The sequence below is a fragment of the Penicillium concentricum genome, assembly GCF_028827145.1.
Source record: "Penicillium concentricum strain IBT 3081 chromosome Unknown utg000001l_segment0_segment0, whole genome shotgun sequence".
Taxonomy (NCBI): Eukaryota; Fungi; Ascomycota; class Eurotiomycetes; order Eurotiales; family Aspergillaceae; genus Penicillium; species Penicillium concentricum.
In genome coordinates, this window is record NW_026622754.1 from 976608 (window position 1) to 997601 (window position 20994).

General features: G+C 47.0%; 8 protein-coding genes across 8 annotated transcripts; 5 read left to right on the forward strand and 3 right to left on the reverse strand.

Moving 5' to 3' along the window:
• Positions 1-64: 64 nt before the first annotated feature.
• Positions 65-1322, reverse strand: N7517_000374 (uncharacterized protein; the record flags this gene model as incomplete). The annotated part of the gene is made up of 3 exons (XM_056718104.1): positions 65-328; positions 436-910; positions 976-1322. The coding sequence occupies 3 exons, from the start codon at positions 1320-1322 to the stop codon at positions 65-67; spliced, it is 1086 nt and encodes a 361-aa protein (XP_056582239.1).
• Positions 1323-2455: 1133 nt separating this feature from the next.
• pmi1 (mannose-6-phosphate isomerase pmi1) lies at positions 2456-4052 on the reverse strand (the record flags this gene model as incomplete). Its single annotated transcript, XM_056718105.1, has 5 exons — positions 2456-3450; positions 3516-3753; positions 3803-3894; positions 3948-3968; positions 4022-4052. 5 exons carry the CDS (start codon positions 4050-4052, stop codon positions 2456-2458), a joined length of 1377 nt encoding a protein of 458 aa, XP_056582240.1.
• A 559-nt stretch (positions 4053-4611) lies between these two features.
• Positions 4612-5796, forward strand: N7517_000376 (SAGA-associated factor 29 family protein; the record flags this gene model as incomplete). The annotated part of the gene is made up of 3 exons (XM_056718106.1): positions 4612-4786; positions 4920-5445; positions 5514-5796. 3 exons carry the CDS (start codon positions 4612-4614, stop codon positions 5794-5796), a joined length of 984 nt encoding a protein of 327 aa, XP_056582241.1.
• A 1124-nt stretch (positions 5797-6920) lies between these two features.
• Positions 6921-8091, forward strand: N7517_000377 (GTP cyclohydrolase II; the record flags this gene model as incomplete). Its single annotated transcript, XM_056718107.1, has 2 exons — positions 6921-8009; positions 8062-8091. The coding sequence occupies 2 exons, from the start codon at positions 6921-6923 to the stop codon at positions 8089-8091; spliced, it is 1119 nt and encodes a 372-aa protein (XP_056582242.1).
• A 452-nt stretch (positions 8092-8543) lies between these two features.
• Positions 8544-10220, forward strand: N7517_000378 (bZIP transcription factor; the record flags this gene model as incomplete). The annotated part of the gene is made up of 2 exons (XM_056718108.1): positions 8544-9018; positions 9064-10220. 2 exons carry the CDS (start codon positions 8544-8546, stop codon positions 10218-10220), a joined length of 1632 nt encoding a protein of 543 aa, XP_056582243.1.
• Positions 10221-10550: 330 nt separating this feature from the next.
• Positions 10551-11660, reverse strand: N7517_000379 (NAD(P)-dependent oxidoreductase; the record flags this gene model as incomplete). Its single annotated transcript, XM_056718109.1, has 4 exons — positions 10551-10809; positions 10872-11341; positions 11397-11585; positions 11643-11660. The coding sequence occupies 4 exons, from the start codon at positions 11658-11660 to the stop codon at positions 10551-10553; spliced, it is 936 nt and encodes a 311-aa protein (XP_056582244.1).
• Positions 11661-12378: 718 nt separating this feature from the next.
• On the forward strand, positions 12379-13932 carry N7517_000380 (actin-related protein 2; the record flags this gene model as incomplete). The annotated part of the gene is made up of 7 exons (XM_056718110.1): positions 12379-12397; positions 12453-12499; positions 12560-12703; positions 12807-13032; positions 13090-13659; positions 13713-13789; positions 13846-13932. The coding sequence occupies 7 exons, from the start codon at positions 12379-12381 to the stop codon at positions 13930-13932; spliced, it is 1170 nt and encodes a 389-aa protein (XP_056582245.1).
• A 655-nt stretch (positions 13933-14587) lies between these two features.
• On the forward strand, positions 14588-14944 carry N7517_000381 (uncharacterized protein; the record flags this gene model as incomplete). Its single annotated transcript, XM_056718111.1, has 1 exon — positions 14588-14944. The coding sequence occupies one exon, from the start codon at positions 14588-14590 to the stop codon at positions 14942-14944; it is 357 nt and encodes a 118-aa protein (XP_056582246.1).
• Positions 14945-20994: the final 6050 nt, after the last annotated feature.

Below are 20994 nucleotides of genomic sequence, written 5' to 3' on the forward strand. Positions count from 1 at the left end.
GGCCTTTTGATACTCGTTATCATACCCGGAGCGAAATACCTCCAACTCCGTGTGAAAGCAGTGCTTAAATTTGTGTTTGAGTTAGCATATCTTCAGTTACAACTGCAGCTGGACTCATATAGACATACAACGCAGTTTTCAGATCGACCTCGACGTCAGAAGATCCAGTGATGGCGCGAGTGTAATAATGCACACCTAGTTTGTAGCTTGCCGTTCCAAACATGGGGTGTTCTGCGCCCAACGAGAGCCTCAGACTCTGGAACGCCCGTCGATGGAAATCGAATGCCGTTGCGCGGCTGTCACCGTCGTCGAGGTGTGCATTGCCTAGCTAGTAAAGATTAAGACCAGTACTGGAGTTACCCGTCGGTTAGCAAAGCAAGAGTCACGAAAACGAACTACTTATATTACTTAACAATAATCTCTGGCTTGATCCACACCACTAGGTGCCCTTTCCAGGTCCAGAAGAAAGCTCGCAAGGTGCCATTTCGCCTCATTTATCTTTCCCTGTAGAAGCATACATCTTCCAAGGCCCACTTCGTACTCACTGTACTTGTTATAAGGTGGCCTGAGGCTGAGGGCCTCGCGATAGTATCTTTCAGCCATGTCATGACAGCCCTTGCCATCCAACGCTTCCGCCATGCACCCTCGAAGGAGCCACTCTCGTCCCTTGTAGTATACCTCACAGCGAAATTCTACCCTTTGAACAAGGTATCGCTGTATCGCTCTCTCGATGTGCTCATGTGCCGAGTCAAAGTCTTGCACTAAAATCCAAAGGCATGTATGCAGATACTCTGTGCTAGCGCGTTCCTCGTCTTTGGCTTGTTCATCTCCGGTAAGGTCAGACCAGGAGTGACAAAACATGTCATTGCTAATGTCTAGTAGTTCAAGTCCCACTTGGGAGTTCCCGTCCCTGTATGCTAGGCTTGGTATTGTCAGCATTTGAGATATAATCCAGGTGTTCTGGAAAGTGCTCACCCTGCTGCTGCATCCAGCATAATCAAGAACTCAAGCGGGATTTGGAAGTGATCTTCGTTCTCTGTAGTCCTTGCGCTGTCAATATAGAAATCACGTACCCGTAGAACATCGGGTAACCAGGAGGCTTGGATCTCTTGAATGGATAACCCGATAGAAGCTAGTTCACCCTGGAGATCGAGCTCCTCTAGGACGTGCCGGGATACATTGAAACGAAAATCGAGTTTCTTCAGAATATGCTCGGATGCAATAAGAAGAAGACGGTGCTTTTCATACGGTGTATTTTTCAGCAATCTTCTTCGGAGGTTGTCAAGGACCAAGACAGGATGTCTCGGATGAACTCTCCTCATGATTCTGTTATGGGTGAACAATATGAAAGTGAAGAATAAGGAAGATGATCTCGACGCGATGATATATGATTTGGTCTGCACACAAAGCGACAAGACAAGTCTCGAAGATGAGAGTGGCAGGAGCACTTCAAGTATTTATTTTGACCAGACCATAGTCAACGTATATTCACGTCAGACGCAAAGCGAAAGGCTCACAAAAGGTACCTACCAGCCATACATTCTCTTAGGTCCGAACCCCTTCTGTTCTATAAGTCGTAGTAGATACTCACCAGCACGATTCTCAACCAACCCGACGTAGTCATCAGGCCGACCTCGAAACACCCCCCGTATCACTCATGAGTTCTTATGACTACCATAGGTTGCCCTGAAAAGCGAAAACATTGCCATTAAGGTGCGTAGGACATATTGAGTCGAGGGCGGCTCTGCTGAGATCCAACAATAACCCCGGCATCACTGATACTGTTAAATATGGTGATTTCCCAAATATTACTACATGTGTAGTATTCCATTCAACTTGGATGACCCGGTGGATCAAACACCTCCTGCTAGGGCTATAAAAATGTCTCCGGGAGGATCGTGCACTCAGCGCCTATTGTGTCTGTCGTACTGAAGAGCCGCCACACATCATACTGAAACTCGGAAAGGATGCCGATCTGTTCGAATGAATATCAGGCATGAATGTAATGTTGGACAGAGTTTCAAAGTCAATACGAGAGACGATATTAGCAACACTAATTAGCGCCTGAGATGTCTGAGCGCAACACATTTCCCTTGGGTCATACTATAACACTATGTATATGTACCCGTGGAAGAAAACGAACAAATCGGAGGAAGAGAAATCCAAATTAGAAGTTCAGAAGTAGCGCTATAACTCCATTGTACAAAGATCAGGCTCTTCTGAGGACTATTGGCGCAATATTTCCGAGGCCTTGGGTTATGTCAACCATAGCCTGAGCGCTTCCAATTTCGTCTTCGGTTATTGCATTGTTCTCATTGCTTTGTTATTTTGTTATTTCACACCAGAGTATCATCCCTATCCCGCATGTACACTTCACAGGTTTGCGCCGGTACTAGAACGGGGTGTTTCATCTTGACGCCACATATTAGAATATGACAACGTAGTGACCAATGACCTAATTTTCCTCACCGGTCGCAGTCAATTCACAGAATGCCTTATAGGTTGTGAAGACATCATCATCGCCCTCACCACTGCCAGTGTTCTCAATCACACATTGAGCAGTAGCGCCGACGAAGAAAACATAGCCCTCCTGGACCTCCTCAGTCTTATTGCCGACAGTAATCTTGCCCTTGCCACGAGTACAAATGAAGATACTGGGGCCATCAATTGGGTCGAAAGTAGCCTTGGCGCCAGTCCGGTTCAAGTCGGTCTTGATAACGCTGAACTCGTCGATAGGGGGATCGTAGAGCATTGCGGACGAGGCGCTAGAGTAAGCAGTGGCGTTCAGGATGACATATGGGTAGTCTGTTGCCTGGAGCTTCTGCTCCTCGATTGGTGCGTAGGAGTAAGTCAACATCTGGGTGAGGGTGTCGACGTCCTTGAATTTCGGAGTGAAACCCGCTCGCACCACGTTGTCAGAGGACGCCATGCACTCGATAATATCACCGGAGATGTAGGCGTGGATATCATCTGCCTTCAGGAACATAGCCTCACCAGGTTCCATCTTGACAAAGTTGAGGAAAAAGAAGATGAACAGACCGATGTCGTTAGGGAACTGTCCGTCGAGACGCTTGGCAATCGCAGCCAGCTCAGCGGGGTTGGTAGGGTTCGTCTCCACCTCACCTGACAAGGTTGCAAAGCTATCGGGGTTGCTGTCCGCGGCCGAGATAAGGTCATTGCAGGCTGTCTCTACCTTCTCGGATGACGACTGCATCAAGGTGGTGAAGATGGAGCGTAGTGCTTCCTTGTTCTTTTGGATGACAGCAGGGTCGTCTGAGTTCTCGTTGCCCTTGACGAGCTGCTCGAAGTCACTCGCCGCCTGGTTGCCAACTAGGGTGCGCAGAGGCTCTACGGCCTGGAGGAAATGTGTGATCTCTGCGAGCGGACGGAAGCCACACAAACCCTCGAATGGAGTGATGGCAATGGTCATCTCGGGCTTGTGATTGTCATCTTAAAATCGGTTAGCAACCATTCTAGGCGTTTTTTGATTGAGTGCGATGCCAAGTAACACTTACCGGGATAGTTCTTTGGGTCCCGGGCATGGAGCTGCTCCGCGAGCTTCTTGTTGGGATGGGCCTGGATGCTAAGCGCTTTACGGATGGAAAGCACCTTGAACAGGAAGGGGAGTCTGCCTCCAAATCGTTCACTGATCTCGGTCGACAGCAGGGCCTGGTTATCCTGAACCATATCGAGGAGGGTACGCTGAGTCTCGACATCTTTAGAGGGAAGAGATGGATGTGTGCCCATCCAGAGCTATGAATGGTGAGCCCATTAGGTCTAATATTAGTGAGCTCTCACTTACTTCGGCATAGGGCTTCTCGGCCTCAATCACAAAGTCCGGGGCGGCTGTTGTGGCCGCATACCTGGCCGCTGCCGACTCTTGGCCGACCTTGCCTATGACGGACATTAGTGCGGGGAACGCAATATCGCATGTTGTACTAGCTTACCCCAGTCATAGCTGTTGACGCCTAAAGGAAAACATATCAGCCATGTTACTTTTATAGAACATCTCGAAGCTTACCGCATTGCAGCCGAAGTAGTGGTACCTGCATCTTGAAATGGATGTTTGAAGAGAAAGCGGAGGGGCAACCAGTTTCTATTAGAAATTCCCCGCCAAGCCTTCGGTGAGACGTGTCGGACAGGGTATATGATCTCGATGGTCTTTATGACACACGTCTGGACCTTCTAAATAGTTGAGATGGATTCCGTGGCATTTTGAGGAATTCCCGGCTTTTTGTTTCTGGGATTTACTCCGTACGGAGTATCCCAATCTGTCATTCCTAACGGGGTACTTCCGCAACCGAGTTATCACCATACAACCGCATCGAGACATAATAATAGGGTCAACAAAGTCTACCCATCTCAGAGATCATAAATACATCCACTGAAAAGACAAGAAGTGTTCATCATCCAACTGTCAATGTTGATTGTATCTAGAATGCCATATCCCAAAGTAGTTTAGCGTATCAACTCCGACCGCCCGGACCCTTATCACCGCATCTCCAACATCTTCGAAACAACTTGCTTCAAATCTGGTCTCATTACCTAGGGGTTCTGGTCAGCAGTAAGCTGTTCATACTCTTCATACACTCTTTACCTGTAAACGGCCCGATGTCTCGCAATCGCCCCCGACCCAGAGACAACGGCTTTGGCAATAATGAGGAATTGGAGCTCTGGACCAAGATCTGCCAGGATATTCGAAAATCAAAGGAGAAGTTCGATCAGCAGACTTCATTGTCCTTGCAGATTAAAGCTTTGGTGGACAAGATCGCCCATGATGGCAACCGTGAGCGTCCCCGCACTAGATCCCTCGGCTCTATACCCGCCACCGCAAAGCTCCAACATGCGCTTCGCGTCTAATCAATCCGAATTACTTCAAACTGATTATTAATGGCATCTACTAACATTGCAACTACAAGCAGAACCGACCATGGCTGAACACGACCAACTTGATAGCTGGCTTCGCCTAAGCCAAAAGCTCAGCGAAGATGAGCGCTCGATCATGCAGGACGAGCCATGCGACGTAATCAAAAATCTAGAACTGCTCACAGCATTGCGCAAGGCATCCGAAGCCGAAGCGCCTCCGAATCGGTCCGCATCGTTCAACAAGTCGCGCAAGAAAAGAAATGAAGTCGAAGGTTCGGTGACCGACTCCCCCAGTGCCTCGGGGGCTGACAAGTCCGCTCGCTCAAAGGGGACCGTCCCACGCAGCGCCAGCGTCTCATCAAGCACGCAAGCACGCGAAGGGGGCCGTCAGGATAACATCATGGTCAAGATCGAAGAAGGGCAGTCGGAAGGGACCAAAGGCACTGTCGCAGAACGGAATGGCCAGTTGGTGGTTGGGGCTCAGGTTGTGTTCAAACACAACAAGAATAAACAAGGTGTCGAGGGTGAGGGGATCCAATGCATAATCAAGGCTGTTAATGGCGACGGACCGAAGAAGCGGTAAGTTATGTTGGGTCGTTTGAGTTTCGTCTCGATTTACATTGACTGACACGTCATGTCTGATTCAGATATGATGTGCAGGACCCCGAGCCGAATGAGAATGGTGAGCAGGGGGCGGTTTACAAGACTACCGCTGCCTCTCTCATTCCCATTCCTCAGCTCAGCGCCCACTTGTCTACGTACCCGGCTGGCAAGCAGGTCCTCGCGCGATACCCGGACACTACCACATTCTATCGTGCGGAGGTGATGGGCGCAAGAAAAGACGTCTATCGCCTCAAGTTTGAGGGCGAAGAGGACGATAAAGAGATGGAAGTCGACCGGCGATTTGTGCTGGATATTCTGGGCAAGTAATCTCAAGCTGTTTCTACGATCTGATGTGATGATGATACCATTTAAGCGCGGCGCTATCTGGAGTTCGAAGGCCTACCATGGATATGGGGTGCTTTCATCTTGACTAGATACTTTAGTTAGAAAGAACCAACTCTTTTTTTGACACCATAATTTACTGTTCACATTTGACCCACTGCTAAGCTTGCCGTGCTAGCAACTAGCCACAGATCAATATCTGTTGTCGGCTTAGTGACCGGGGGGAAGCTCTAGGTGGAGATTAGGGCTGGATAGAGCAGTTCCAAATGTGTACAATTTAAGAAGTTTTCGTATAACAACTCGCGAAACCCTACCCCCCGGAAGACAATCTCCCTGTTCTCTCAATGAGGACGGGACAATGGATGCAAATGGCTTCGAAGATGCAAGGCGCTAGTATGTTGTGTACCAGGTGGGCAACCCAACTCTTGACGTTGTAGCCCCCAATGGCGATACAATCCAGCTTCTGTACCAGCAGGCTGCCGATGGCCCCCGCATTGGAGTGCCAAGGCTGGTGAATTTTGATGGCATGTACTACATACCTTCCATTCTCGATAAATACGTACGACACAAGTATGATCTGATATATAATTTGCTTGACTTCAAAATGAACACATCATTGAATACAGATGCTCCTATGCCGCTGATATCCCTGCCACTTCAAATGCTGGTGGCGTGATCAATTGCCGTGATTGTTTATCTTTTCTTCCCCGATGTCGGCTTGAAGTTGTTAGGCTAATATATATACAATGTGAGAACAATATTCGATTTGGAGGTTGACATTGAGCTAAAAGCCAAGCTTTTGTGTAATTCTAGATCATATAAGGCTGAAAAGACCATTGAAGTTATAAATGACTAAAATAATCCTCTCCCCGGGGCCATGGTGGACGGGCCGAGAGAATGTGCTAGAGTAAGCGGTGACATAGAGATGACTCAGCTTTCTTCTCCTCATGCCGAGGGTGCATAGCCGGGGCATAGTCTACTTCGCAATTAAAACTTTCCATTTAACAGAATTAGTATTGATGCATCTACGCCGTTGAATCCCTACCCCTGCACACTAGAGCTTCTGCCGCCTCACGCGTCACACCATACTACCCCGCCTCTCCGTCGCAATGACCGATTTACCGGCCCACGCCTCACCAAAGCTCGCCCCGCGTTCACTCCCGAGATCAGATGGACAATTCGACTCGAGTCAGGGGACCGCAGGCGAACACACCCCGGCTCTACCGGACTCATTCCTGTCGCCCGCATTCACCCCACCTGCGACCCCCGGTGGCACATTGAACTTGGATTTACACCCCACCGCAATTCTTCACGACAACCAGGCGGCAGATATCCAACATAAGAGCCAGGATGCTAAAGGTCCCAAATTACTCCCGAAGCTGCCAGCAGTGGAATGTATTGTGCGGGCGCGAATCCCAACAACCAACGGAGCGGAAATGTTCTTGCACCTCTACCACAATGATTTGGATGGAAAGGAGCACTTGGCCATTGTATTTGGAAACAATATTCGCAGCCGGAGCTTGGACAGCGTTCGGCCAGGGGAGACTGAGATGGACCGAATGATCCGCGGCGCGTACGTTGGGAAACTGCACCCAGGTCGAGTCAGCAGCCGGTATGATGACGATTTGTCTGGATCGTCCTCGACACCAAAGCAGGTCGAGCCGCCGCTGGTGCGAATCCACTCGGAGTGTTATACGGGAGAAACAGCGTGGTCGGCGCGGTGCGATTGCGGCGAGCAGCTGGATGAGGCGGCGCGCTTGATGTCTTTCCCTGTTGAGGGTCTTGCTTCTGATGCGCCGCCAGAGGTTCAGTCCCTCTCATCACACTCGACAGGAGGTGTGATTGTTTACTTGCGTCAGGAGGGTCGTGGTATCGGTCTTGGCGAGAAGTTGAAGGCATACAATCTCCAGGATCTCGGATCAGATACCGTTGAGGCAAACCTTTTGCTCCGCCATCCGGCTGATGCCCGAAGCTATGGACTGGCTACGGCCATCTTGGAAGACCTTGGTTGTGGTGTGGATGCCATTCCAGAAGGAATTCGTCTACTTACCAATAACCCCGATAAAGTCCGCGCTATCGAGGGCCCCAACCGGGAGGTTCTTGTAAAAGAGCGGGTGCCGATGATCCCATTGGCATGGCGTACTGGCGGCCAGAGAGGAATTAAGAGCTCTGAAATTGAAGACTATCTACAGACTAAGGTATGTTTTCAACCCATTGCCCATTTTGGGGTTATACTAATACGTTCGATAGATCTCGAAAATGGGCCATATGATCCAATAATGCTTGAGCTTGTTTTGAACTTTTTGCCCCTATCATTCCCCTTCTTGTCTGGCTTATGCTTTCTTGCATTGGAACTTACAAAAGCCTTTGTATATGATCGTCACGACCGAATCCTTTTCTTTGTGCATAATCTTGATCCTTTCCAAGGATACATATGGCGCTGATACTCTGTATATTTTTTTTTGTGCACAATACTTCATGTTCATCGCCAACCTTTCCTAGAATGGAGATTCTTGTCCCTAGATATATGGTATTTAGAAAATATCGTCAGTTTATTCCCAATGAATCTGATGCCATGCAATGCACCTTGACCGCATGAAAGTTTAAAGCGTTTTGGACTTCACATTCTTGACCCACATAGTAGCACCCCATACCTCACACTTCTTACAGAACTCTTCCATTCCACAATTTCCACCTGAATGGCTAATCTTAACTAGCGCGTGTGCAAGGCCATGGCCACCCGCGCTTCAAACGCCAATGAGCATGTGGCGCCTCAGCCCGACTTGTCCGACCTATCTGAACGTTCGCGGCCTAAACCCCTCGGCAGGCCCCAGGGCTCGACAATTCCTTCCCGTGCGACTTCGATAGACGTGGAGGGGATCCCGGACCATGGCACGACATCAGGACGCAAGCGAAAGCTGAATAGCATGTCATCAAGAGGTGTTGCCAATCTCACCCCCGATCAGTTGGCAAAAAAGCGGGCCAATGACCGCCAAGCGCAGCGCGCAATTCGAGAAAGGACCAAGGGGCACATAGAAGCTCTGGAGCAACAGGTCCGGGACCTGTCATCACAAAAACCCTCCATCGATCTCCAAGCAGCTCTACAGGAGAATGAGGCGATTCGGTTGGAGAACGCAGAGCTCCGCCAAGGGCTTCAGGCGGCGATGGCCATTCTCCAACCATTGATGGCTAAGCCAGAACTACCAGGTAAGTTGTGCGTCACAAAACCAAGTCCAACGCTGATAAAGACAGATCCGTCTCCTTCTCTAGCTATACCCAGTCTCGGCCCGCCTCTTTCGCATACATCCCCATTGCCCGACACCGAGCACCTCACCCCCAATAGTCAGCCACTACTTCCAGGCGAGAAAACATATCCCGAGTCTACTGCCAGCCTTGATACACCTTCTCCGACCCATTCTGCACCCACCCTCGGGAGTCGCCGCAACAGTACCAATGGATGCCCTCCCTCCGCCTCTCTCCGTGTCGCATTGGACTCGCAACGCCATAATATCACACACGGCCTGAACCTCGGCTCTGAGGAGCGTCTAGGGTTTAATTTCCTTCTTGATGCTTCGCATACTATTCCCAAAGTCGACCGGCTACACCGCAGCAGCTCAGAAAACATCCGCTGTCCTCCACTGAATTCTCCGTCACCAATATACCCACATCCTTTGACTACTACCTCTGAGCATGGGCCACCTGCATTCGCCGCCCCAATACAAAATTTACCAGCGACATGCCCCTTGGATAACATTCTATTGGAATTTCTCCAAAGCCGCCAACGCGAGGCGGCTCAAGGCATCCCTAGACAGAACTTAGCTGGGCCCCCATACCCGAGTGTCTCCTCATTGCTAAACCCGGAGAGAAGTGTCTTCTCCCATCCGGTCTCAAAGGTTTTCACAGATATTCTGTGCGCCTTTCCAGATATCTCCTCTCTGCCAGAACAGGTTGCCGTGCTTTACACTATGTTCCTCCTCATGCGCTGGCAAATTTACCCTACGCAAGAGAACTATGAGAGACTCCCAGAGTGGTTGACCCCGCGCCCAACACAAATTCTCCATCCACACCCTGCTTGGATGGATTATGTTCCCTGGCCGGGAATGCGTGACAGGATTATCACAAAGTATCAGAACTACCCGTTTGAGAACTGGACCATGCCATTTACACGTGACATCAACGTCAATTGGCCATACGAGGCTACGGACTGTTTATTGTCGGCAGGAGACTCGGACGAGCTGGTCATCAACCCTGTCTTTGAACGGCATATGAGGAATTTGTCTAATTGGTCTCTGGGGCCCAGCTTTGCAGAGACTTATCCCAGTTTGGCAGACACCGCACGAATCAAGCCGAAAGCACGGCCCAGCGCCTCATACGGAGTAGAGTCACCGACAGACTACAAAACCACTTAAGCGGGCTGCATTACAACCACTGTCCTACCTCCACCTTGTTGATCTTGTTTCATATTTTTCAATTCCGCAACTCATTTTGGCGCAACGGGAATTCTGGCTTCTAACAAGGCAGAATGTTTAATTTTTTTTCGGCGTATCATTTTTTTTCTTGGCTGAGTCTCAATGCAAGGCAGAATCATGCTGTAAGAAGGGGCACGGATCAGCTCCAGGGCTGGTCATATAAATGCCTTCAATGGTATTTAGAGGAATCATTTCGGTTTAGACATTTAAACAAACAGAAATTTCATATCAATAATTACTCTGTATCTTATGGGACACATGGTTTTCACTTCACTCTCTCCTGCTCTTCTCATTCCAAAACTCCAGACCAGCCTTCTGGCGCAGCGTCCCGTACATTGAACTGCTGTCTAGACACTCGCCGCCATATTCTCTCGCGGCCTTCATGTTAGCCTTAGCGATCGCAAGGCCAGGAAGCTCAACACCTTGCTCCTGGGCCATGGACATAGCATGTCTAGCATCCTTAATAGCGAGAGAGACCCCAAATCCAGGACGGGAGTCTGTGGGCGGCGCATAAGCGCCGGTAGTCAATCTGGAAACAAAGATAAGTATGAAGAGCCACAAGGCCAACACCGAAACAGTAATGTCACATACCTCTTTGAATACCCTCCAGCAACAGGACCAAAAGCCTCACCAATGAGCTCCTCCATAGCACCAGTTCCAAGTCCGGTCTTCTCGGCAAAGACCTGAGCCTCACCAACAGCTTCCATCATATTAACAGTAACAATGTTACCGGCTATTTTCAGAAGCGAAGACTTTGTAGCATCCTCACCGCAATCAATCACACGTCGACCCATCACATCCTGGATCAAAGGTTTGACAGCCTCAGTCGCACTCTTCGGCCCACCAATAGCGAAAACAAGCTTGCCATCTACGGCAATTGGGTTCCCGCCAAAGACCGGCGCTGCTACGTACGATGCATCCTTGCTTTTCAGTTGCGAGATAGCCGATCTAACGGTATCGGGGTGGACTGTTGAGCAGTCGACAAAGATCTTGTCCTTCAGGGACTGGCTTGAGCCCATGGCAGTGGATAGCAGGCTTTGGAGCACTGAGTCATTCGAGACCTAGAACAGGTTTAGGGCTCCATTGCGATGTATTTTCTCAGTGGCATTGGCTTACCATAGTGAAAATAATTCCACATTGAGACACTAGCTTCTCGAAATTGGGTTCTGGGATTGCTCCCAGTGCTTGCAGGGGTGATCCGCGCGACATCGTGCGGTTCGAGTAGATCAGGTTCAATGCCTTCTTCGTGGCTAGGTGGCGCTGCAGGTTTGAGGCCATTGCTAGGCCCATGGATCCGAGTCCATACTATTTGCTTTGTTGGTTCTTTTGTTCACGACTGTAGATGGTCTAGGGGTTACTTACCCAACCGATTTGTGGCATTCTTGCTTGCTGTTTCGCTAGGTTGCGGATTCAAATGGGCGACAATGTTATAGACAACAAGTTCAAGGATTGGTTCAAAGTGGTTTCAGCAATGCGAAGTCTACCTGAGCAGGGCAATGCGATCCTTCTATGGGTCTAGGGACGATAGGAATGGTGGAGCGCGTATTTCCCGAGGATATCGGAATCGGCCGACAGGAAGCTCTTCAATGATATCAACGGGTTTGGTCTTCAATTTAGACTTCACCGATTGGACTTTAATACTGTGGATATATCATTCGTCTCTTTACTCCTATTGTATGCTTATGCCCTTGTAGCCAATTCCACGTGCATAGCCCTTAATGTGAGGCGTTCCACATGTGCTATACTATAACATGCGCATATATTGATTTCAACATTATTCTACTACTCCTCAGGAGCTCGAATGTTTTATTTACGCAGTAATCCATCATCGCTGAGCTTACCTGGTCTAGGAATGTGATGATGCGGTCACATACCGTCATGGCTGCGGCTCGCCCACAGTTGTGGGGTGAATATCAGGTACGGTACGGTCACGTAAGTTATGATGCTCCGTCCGTCGTGGGCTTGACTTCAAACATCCCCAACACCTCCGCTCTCCCCTGAACCCTCCTAGTTCCGCTCATCTTGGGAGTTTCCAAATAGAATCTCAACCTCGGACGGTGCCCTTACTCCCAACCGTCAAATCCCCAATTCCTCCAAGATGGCGGAAATGCCCATTGGTAATTCCCCCCAGGCTACCGTGTCCCAGCTCCAAGCTAACAAGCTACTCCGCAGTCCTCGATGGAGGAACCGGTTTCCTCAAGGTCGGCTATGCCGCCCAGGTATGTCGCATTGTCACTACAATCCTCTAAGCTATTCTCTAATTTATATTCCCTCGCCAGAACTTCCCAGAGCACCAGTTTCCCTCGATAGTGGGGCGGCCCATCTTGCGAACGGAGGAGCAGGGCGGCGACATTGTCGTCAAGGATATCATGTGTGGTGATGAAGCCGCTGCTGCACGATCAATGCTCCAGATCAGCTATCCTGTATGTTTATGTCGGGTCTTGTCCTCGCCTGTTCTACCCCGCCCTCTCCGCAACCCAGGCGAGTGTCTTGTCAATGCCTAATGCCTAACATATGCTGCTTTAGATGGAGAATGGAATTGTCAAGAAATGGGACGACATGCAACACCTATGGAACTACACCTTTTACGAGAAGATGAAGATCGACCCCACGGATCGCAAGATTCTCCTCACGGAGCCCCCGATGAACCCGCTTAAGAACCGCGAGCAGATGGCCGAGGTGATGCTAGAAGGATACGGGTTTGGTGGTGTCTATGTGGCGATCCAGGCGGTGCTGGCACTGTATGCCCAGGGTATGTGACCCAAGACCAAAGCGTGAGTTCGGAATCAATACTGATGTCATGTTATAGGTCTGAGCAGCGGCGTGGTTGTTGATTCCGGTGACGGTGTGACACACATTATCCCCGTGTACGAGTCGACCGTACTCAACCACCACATTAAGCGCCTGGACGTAGCCGGTCGCGACGTCACTCGTAACCTGATTGCCCTCCTCCTGCGCCGCGGCTATGCGCTGAACCGAACCGCCGACTTCGAGACCGTTCGCCAGATCAAGGAGAAGCTCGCTTACGTCTCTTACGACCTCGAGTTGGACAAAAAGCTTTCCGAGGATACCACCGTTCTCGTCGAATCGTACACCCTGCCCGATGGCCGTGTGATCCGTGTCGGCAGCGAGCGCTTCGAGGCCCCCGAATGTCTGTTCCAGCCTCACTTGGTTGATGTTGACCAGCCCGGTATGGCTGAAATGCTCTTCAACTGTATCCAGGGTGCCGATGTCGATGTTCGCTCCAGTCTATACAAGGCCATCGTGCTCAGTGGTGGTAGCAGCATGTACCCCGGTCTGCCCTCTCGTCTGGAGAAGGAGTTGAAGCAGCTCTGGCTCACTCGGGTACTGGGCGGTGACCCAGAGCGTCTGAACGTACGTCGAAGAACCCCCAACAAAACCATCAATATCACTTTGCTAATGACTTTCCAGAAATTCAAGGTCCGCATCGAAGATCCCCCCGCCGGAGACACATGGTGTTCCTGGGTGGTGCCGTGCTCGCCAACTTGGTTAGTTTCCCTTTTCTCCATTCGATTTCGACCCTTGCTAACACCATTTCCTTCAGATCGCCGACAAGGACGACATGTGGGTAAGCAAGCAGGAGTGGCAGGAACAGGGTGCACGCGCCCTGGACAAGCTCGGCCCGCGATGAACGAATTGTATTTAGGCGGTTCTTGGTCTGCTCCTTTTTTCTCTGATTATCTGCTTCGCATTGTTTGCAAGCCATGCCCTCTCTTTTCCCCTATCTTTTCTTCCCTCATCATTGTCGATATACTCCTGTCCATCTTGTAGTTTCCCCTGTCTCGCCTGCTTCCTACATTGTGCCTAGACTGGTCTGGTGCGGGTGGATTCGGGGCGTGTTCACAGAAAAGAACGAAATATTTCTATTGGCTTTTCGTGTTAGCTTTGTAGTAGGTTATCTGCGTTGACCACTATACATGTATTTCTTGGCGTAAACTGTACTGTAGTATAATATACCTTATGTTTCCTTACTTTCTAACATTGCTTTTATGTCAATTCTGTATTAAACACCTTTCGAGGTTTTATACCATCTTTCATAGCCACTATTTACCCATCTCGTAGTTCAGCTCCGTAGTTCAGCTCGTCCTCCACTCCGGTGAGCAGGACGCCTGAATGCCCACGCCTTAAATATCACCCTCGATTCTCCCTAAATCCCTAATTTAAACTCGAACCATCATTGGATTTCACTCGCATCAAAGCATTCTCAATTTCGAGTCTGACTCCCGTCAAATACCCAATTTATCACCCAATTCATCTGGTGTTCCCCGGTTATACATTCCCTTAATATGTCGTCAACAAAGGATACATGGGCTCAATGGGACCAGGCCTGGGATCTCGGCCTACCCTTGGAGAAACGATTAGCTATCCTGAAAAATGCCACTGCTCCTGGCTTTATCTACACCAACATGGCTAGCATCGTGTCTGATGACCTGGAATCACTTGTTCAACTTATCCACGAGGCCCTAAAACAACAAAGCAACAAATTGACGGTCAAACATATCAAGTGGCACGAACAACATAGCCAGAGTGCGCTACAATGGGATATGATCGACATTGACTCGGGAAAAGCTGCCTTGAGTGGTTGGAGTTACGGGAAATATGCGGAAGACGGCAAGCTTCTATCGGTGTCCGATTTCTGGTAGACGGTACAGGGGATGAATGCTGGCCAGCACCTGAAAGTACGCTTCAAATATGATTTTGTGTTTTCAGAATGGTGAATTGGCAATTGTGGTGAAATGGGAGAGTGTGGTGAATTAGGACAGAGTGATCATCAACGAGCCCGGATTGTTAGGATTGTCCTATTGAGATCTATATCTGTTAATATCAAGTTATCAACCCTGCTATCGATAACTTGAGTCGAAGCAACCCCTATAAAACCTGAATCAAAAGATCGGAAACCTGTTATCAACGATAATATAAACGATTCTGCAATTTGTGAATCTTGGCAACAGTCATATTTCTCACTTTCCAGAAGTCTTGCTTGCCGTAGGTCATGGCTTTCTGATGTATCGACGTCAAGTGTATGAAGATAGTTATAGACAAAAACTATAGGGGGAATAGGGGCTTTACATCTATTTACATCTCATTTCTCTTTCTATATAAACTAATCTAATAATGTATTCTACGCTATCAATCGTATAGGCCTAATACGTATAGGGAATTTTGATCCATCAGGTACAAATAATAACATCGCTAAACGACGAGAGGGCGCTCTAGGGCGTCTAAAAATCCTATATAGACTACATATGGTTGAACATTGGAACATATCATCATGATCGTATAAAACCTACATATGTACCTGTATGTACCAGATTTTAGGCCGCGGATACGAATTTCCCGATCGGGGTGCCGCCGCTTTATGAGGGCGCTCAGGGTCCTGCTCACTGAGTATTTCACAGTACAGGGTGATTGCTTCGTGAGCACTCAGGTTTGCTCAGTGAGCGCTCAGGGTATGCTCAGTCAGCACTCAGGTCTTGCTCGCTGAGTACTCAGACTGCGCTCAGTGAGCGCACAGACATGCTTATCTATCGAATACACTAGTATCCTGAAATGTATAGGTCCAATCAATAGTGTTAAAATCTCTGTATTTCAGTATCCCTTTTCCTAGCAATTTATATAGATTACGGATTACTAATTCAAAATTACTGCACAACCTGGATTAATTAAATCCCCGGTATACCGGTCTATATGCTCCGACACACCCCCTTAGCGATGCTAGTATAGGATTGCTAGAACCCCACACACCTCGGTATACTAATCTCTATTTCTTTATGCTATTAAGTGGCCTATATCCACTATATAAAGTATTTAAATAAAGGCTTTATACTTTTGCCGAGTAAGCAATTTCGTGAGTCTATCGGCTGCTATACTTACTATAGGCACCTATTTCACCTATATCCTCCCTTCTTTAACTTCCTATCTTAGCTAGTGGCGATAGATATCGACGTACCTAAGCTTTGTTTCGAAGGCTATATCCTCGTGTTACGCACTGCTAACTGGTCACAGTTAGGTTGGATGGGTTCCGGGTATACTTGCCTTAATACTCCTTAGGTATCCAACGTCAACGGTCTGTCGCAACTGAGCTATTGCCTGTTAGGTCTTACACTAGCCTAAGTCCTGTTAAGAGATCGGGGAACGATGCTAGTGAGTAGAGTGCGCCAAAAACCGCAAAACCGCAAAACCAAACCGCCCCAAACCGCAAATGGTTTGGTTTTTGGGGCCAGTTTCAGAAACCATTGCGGTTTTTGGTTTTCGAGGCCCAAACCGCAATAGTTCTTGGGGCCCCAATGGTTTGGCAAACAATGCAAACTAGGTGGGTCCTTATCAGTGTATAATTTATGCGGGTTTTCTCTGTTTCTTAGGGTATTTGACTTCGAAGATATGATATATATGAAATAAGTGCTTTAGGCTTAGGCACTTGATTTCTAACCGCGGTCAGAAATATAGGGTTCTCTTATTATAGTACTAGCTTTTTGACCGCGGTCAGAAATTAGTGTAATGATTGAATTCGCTATCCTATTAATCGCTAATAATACTAGTATAGATCCTCGTCATATCTGATCCGTTTCCGAGCTCTTACAGAAGCACGTATCTGAGTGCTTTTATCTTTATTAGAAGGAAGGGGAGGGTCAGTATCATAATCGATCATAACCTATATATCCTCCCTACCTTGCACCTCTTCCTCTTCCTAGGTTTGCTCTTCCTCAGTATCACTAATCGGATCGACGTTCACTATATCAGTTATGATTTCCTTCTCCTCCTTTGCCGCTTCGATCTCGTCGCGAGTAAAGAATTCCTATAGGAATACTACCTATTCCTCCTCGATCTCGAATTTTAAAGTACAAAGAAACATCATTAACTCCTAGATAGTTATTACACTTAATCTTCCACGGCGATAGTGACAGATATCTCGGGTAGTATTAAAAAGTCGTTCAACACCAGCACCAGTCGCAGGGACTAAAAGCACATCTCGTGCAAGGGCTGCAAGAGTTAGGAAACGATAGGCATTCTCCCTCTAAAACACTAAAGGCGCTATATCTATAGTAGCTTATAGGATAATTAATATTATATAAAGCAAAGTAATTAAGGATACATACCACTATCAAGATATTGCGAAAGCTCATCGCCTGCTATAGCAGAGCGGGGACGCTTTAGCTTTACCATCGAGTCTAGGCGCGATATTCCTCCCCCTAACGAAAGAGATAGAGGAGACGTCGGTTGCTGGGCAAGACGTTCTTTATAAACAGCCAAATGCTCTTCAAGAGACTTTCTGTATATCGTACGCCAACGATCATCCCAATCATCTGTTTGGAAGAACTAGAATTTGTTCGCTGGAGCTAGCATTGTAGTGATTGCATAAAGATGCCCTCGTACGTTATCTGTCTCAGAGTAGTACTCATCAAGCTTCTTTCGCGCAGCTTGTAACGCCTGAAGCATCTATCGCTTCCAGGTAGTCTTCTTCCGCGTAAGCTGGGTGATTGATAGCTCTAGGTGCTTAAACAGCTTATTATAAATCAGAAATACATGATATATAGTGGCATCCCGGGTTTTTGAAAGTTCAACTATGAAATCAAAGAAGGGCTAGGTAATAAAGAGAAGGTAGTCAACCTAGCGCCATTCTTCGTCCTCGAGTACTATATCAGGCCGCTTATACTCATCACAAAATAGCTAGAAAAACGATCGTAAGCGTTTTACACGTCGAAGCATTAGAAACGTAGAATTCCAGCGTGTCTTAACGTCTTAAAGAGGCATAAGCTTTATTGTTTCGCCTTATAGATTGTAGAAGGTTTCCCGTCGTTAGGGACTTACATTCACATAGATCGCAAGGTTTCGAATCTAGATATCGTAGTTAGTATAATATAAAAACTCTAGATTGTATAAATATATACCTTCGATAGTGTATTAGCAATATTTTGCTTAGTTACATTCATACGCGCTGACTAGGATCGCTGCTCTGTCCACCGTGTCTCCGTTGATTTATTAAGCGGGCAAGCCTTAATATACCCAAGAAGCTCATTAAGGCTCAGCTAAATCACATAGGCAAGACAAGGGACCCTAATAAGGGTAGTGTCTTCTAATATTGCTTATTATAGTGTATCAACCAATGTCTAGTTATTTAATGCATTGTTAGTCGTGATTGCGAAGACCCGATCTTCGATCTTATATCGCAAAAGTATATCGAGGAGTACAGAACTTAGGTTCACACCAGAGTGTGATCCGTAAAGGGGTTCAAAGCCGAGAAGAACCTCACGGTATTGCCAGTCCTTATCGATAAAATAGCCAGTTATAGCCATAAATACCTGTGTAAAAGGCGAGGTCCAGCAATCAAGAGCAATTAATATTTTTGTATCTTCTAGGAGCATTCTTAGAATTCTTTCCTGTTATTATTGTACGGAGGATTGTAGCCGGCGTCGTATAGTCTTTGCTGAAGGGATATCCGGGACCCTCGGTGTAGATTGGGCTATCTAGATTAAGCGATGAAACTTAGGATACTCGATCAGCCGAAAGGGAAGACGCGCGACCGTAAGAAATATAAGAAGCTCTTATTCCCATATCTCTTAACTAAATTCATTGGCGATCGGCGTATTCTAGTTATAGTCTAGGAATTAGACTAGAACTAATTATAATAATAGACGAGAAACATACCTTGAGCTGTAAAAATCGAGTGATATCTATCCCTTGACCTTAGGTAGCTTTTATACACCCTACGCTAGAAAGGTGGCCTTTCATAGTTAAGGTTCCTTAACGCTGTTTCTTCCCATCTTTTATCTCACGGACAAAGTTTAGGTGCTCAAGAATCTATCCACAGCGCTTACACATAACCTTTGCAGTACCATCAGAGCTATAGGCGACCTAGTGAAATGTGTCCTAGGTACTAGACTAATATTTCGCGTCCCAGGATATATATTGTTTCTTACCGAAGCCTATCTCTAGCCACCAACTTACCCAGTCGTTATAGAGCATTTCGTCATAGAGAAAATAGACCTTCTTACGACCAGGGCTAACACGTGTGAATATTAAAGGGATTAATAGAGGTAGGGACGGTCGGAGGAAGTCCGTTTCGAATAAAGGTAATATTTCCTAACTCTCAGATAGATCAGATATAAAAGGATGATTATGAGTATAATTATCGAAATCACTATCGTAGATCGATAAGGAGAAGGCAGATTGCTAGGTTTGAGACATGATGAGTATGAAAACATAACTACTAATGGTAAATACTAAGAGGGAAGGGTCAGACTTACATAAATTATACAGATTCTAACTAACTATATAGACGCGACTGACAGGACAACAAAGGATTCCTAAATAAGTGGATATATCGCGATTTAATTAGTATACTAAGCCGCTAATTAGATAACAGTAGCTTACTATATGGGTCAAAACCGTAAGAAACCATCAAGAAACCGCAAAAAACCAATAAAAACCGTAAGAAACCATTAAAAAACCGCAAGAAACCGTAAGAAACTTTAAATCATTTTTCCGCCGAAAGCTACCTCGAAAATTGAGCCTAAGGCAGCAGCTATATCAAAGTCTCAACTAAATAACTAAGTGACTTTAAACTAATTTTACAGTCTATAAACTAAGGAGTTATTATTGAAATAGGATAATATTTATAAAAAGGATAATTCGTAATTGATTAATATAAGTTATAATATTATAATACCTTTATTTAAAAAGTTGTAGGGAAACTGTAGTGATCAGGGAAAGATATATATTAAACTGTTATATTGAATATATATTTCCGCGATAAAATATAGAAGAACATCTAAGACCCAACAATTTCTCCTTTTTATTATCCATATAATAGGCTGATACTAGTACTAGTTAAGGCTTAGGCTCTACCCACGTAGTATATTTCTGACCGAGGTTAGAAACAAATGCTACCGCCCACGCGGATATAAAGTATAGTTGTGACCAATACAAGGTTAAATAACAGTAATATATTAGCATGAGTCACCCAGTTTATGTATGCCAAGACCTCAATTTTATACAAAAATGGTTTTTGTTGGGGCCCCATTGGGGAACCGCAGTGGTTTGTGGTTTGGTTGCGGTTTGGGTGGTTGGAAACCGCAACCACTGCGGTTTGGTTTTTGGGGGCAAACCTTGCCCCCAATTGCGGTTTTTGGCGCACTCTAGTTGTGACCAATACAAGGTTAAATAACAGTAATATATTAGCATAAGTCACCCAGTTTATGTATGCCAAGACCTCAATTTTATACAAAAATGGTTTTTGTTGGGGCCCCATTGGGGAACCGCAGTGGTTTGTGGTTTGGTTGCGGTTTGGGTGGTTGGAAACCGCAACCACTGCGGTTTGGTTTTTGGGGGCAAACCTTGCCCCCAATTGCGGTTTTTGGCGCACTCTAGTTGTGACCAATACAAGGTTAAATAACAGTAATATATTAGCATAAGTCACCCAGTTTATGTATGCCAAGACCTCAATTTTATACAAAAATGGTTTTTGTTGGGGCCCCATTGGGGAACCGCAGTGGTTTGTGGTTTGGTTGCGGTTTAGGTGGTTGGAAACCGCAACCACTGCGGTTTAGTTTTTAGGGGCAAACCTTGCCCCCAATTGCGGTTTTTGGCGCACTCTACTAGTGAGAGCGCCGAGTAGATCTATACCGTAGTATTGGTCTGCTCGTGAGTGTTGTTAAGTTATAATCAAGTAGATAAGTCATAGTAGTTCTAAAGG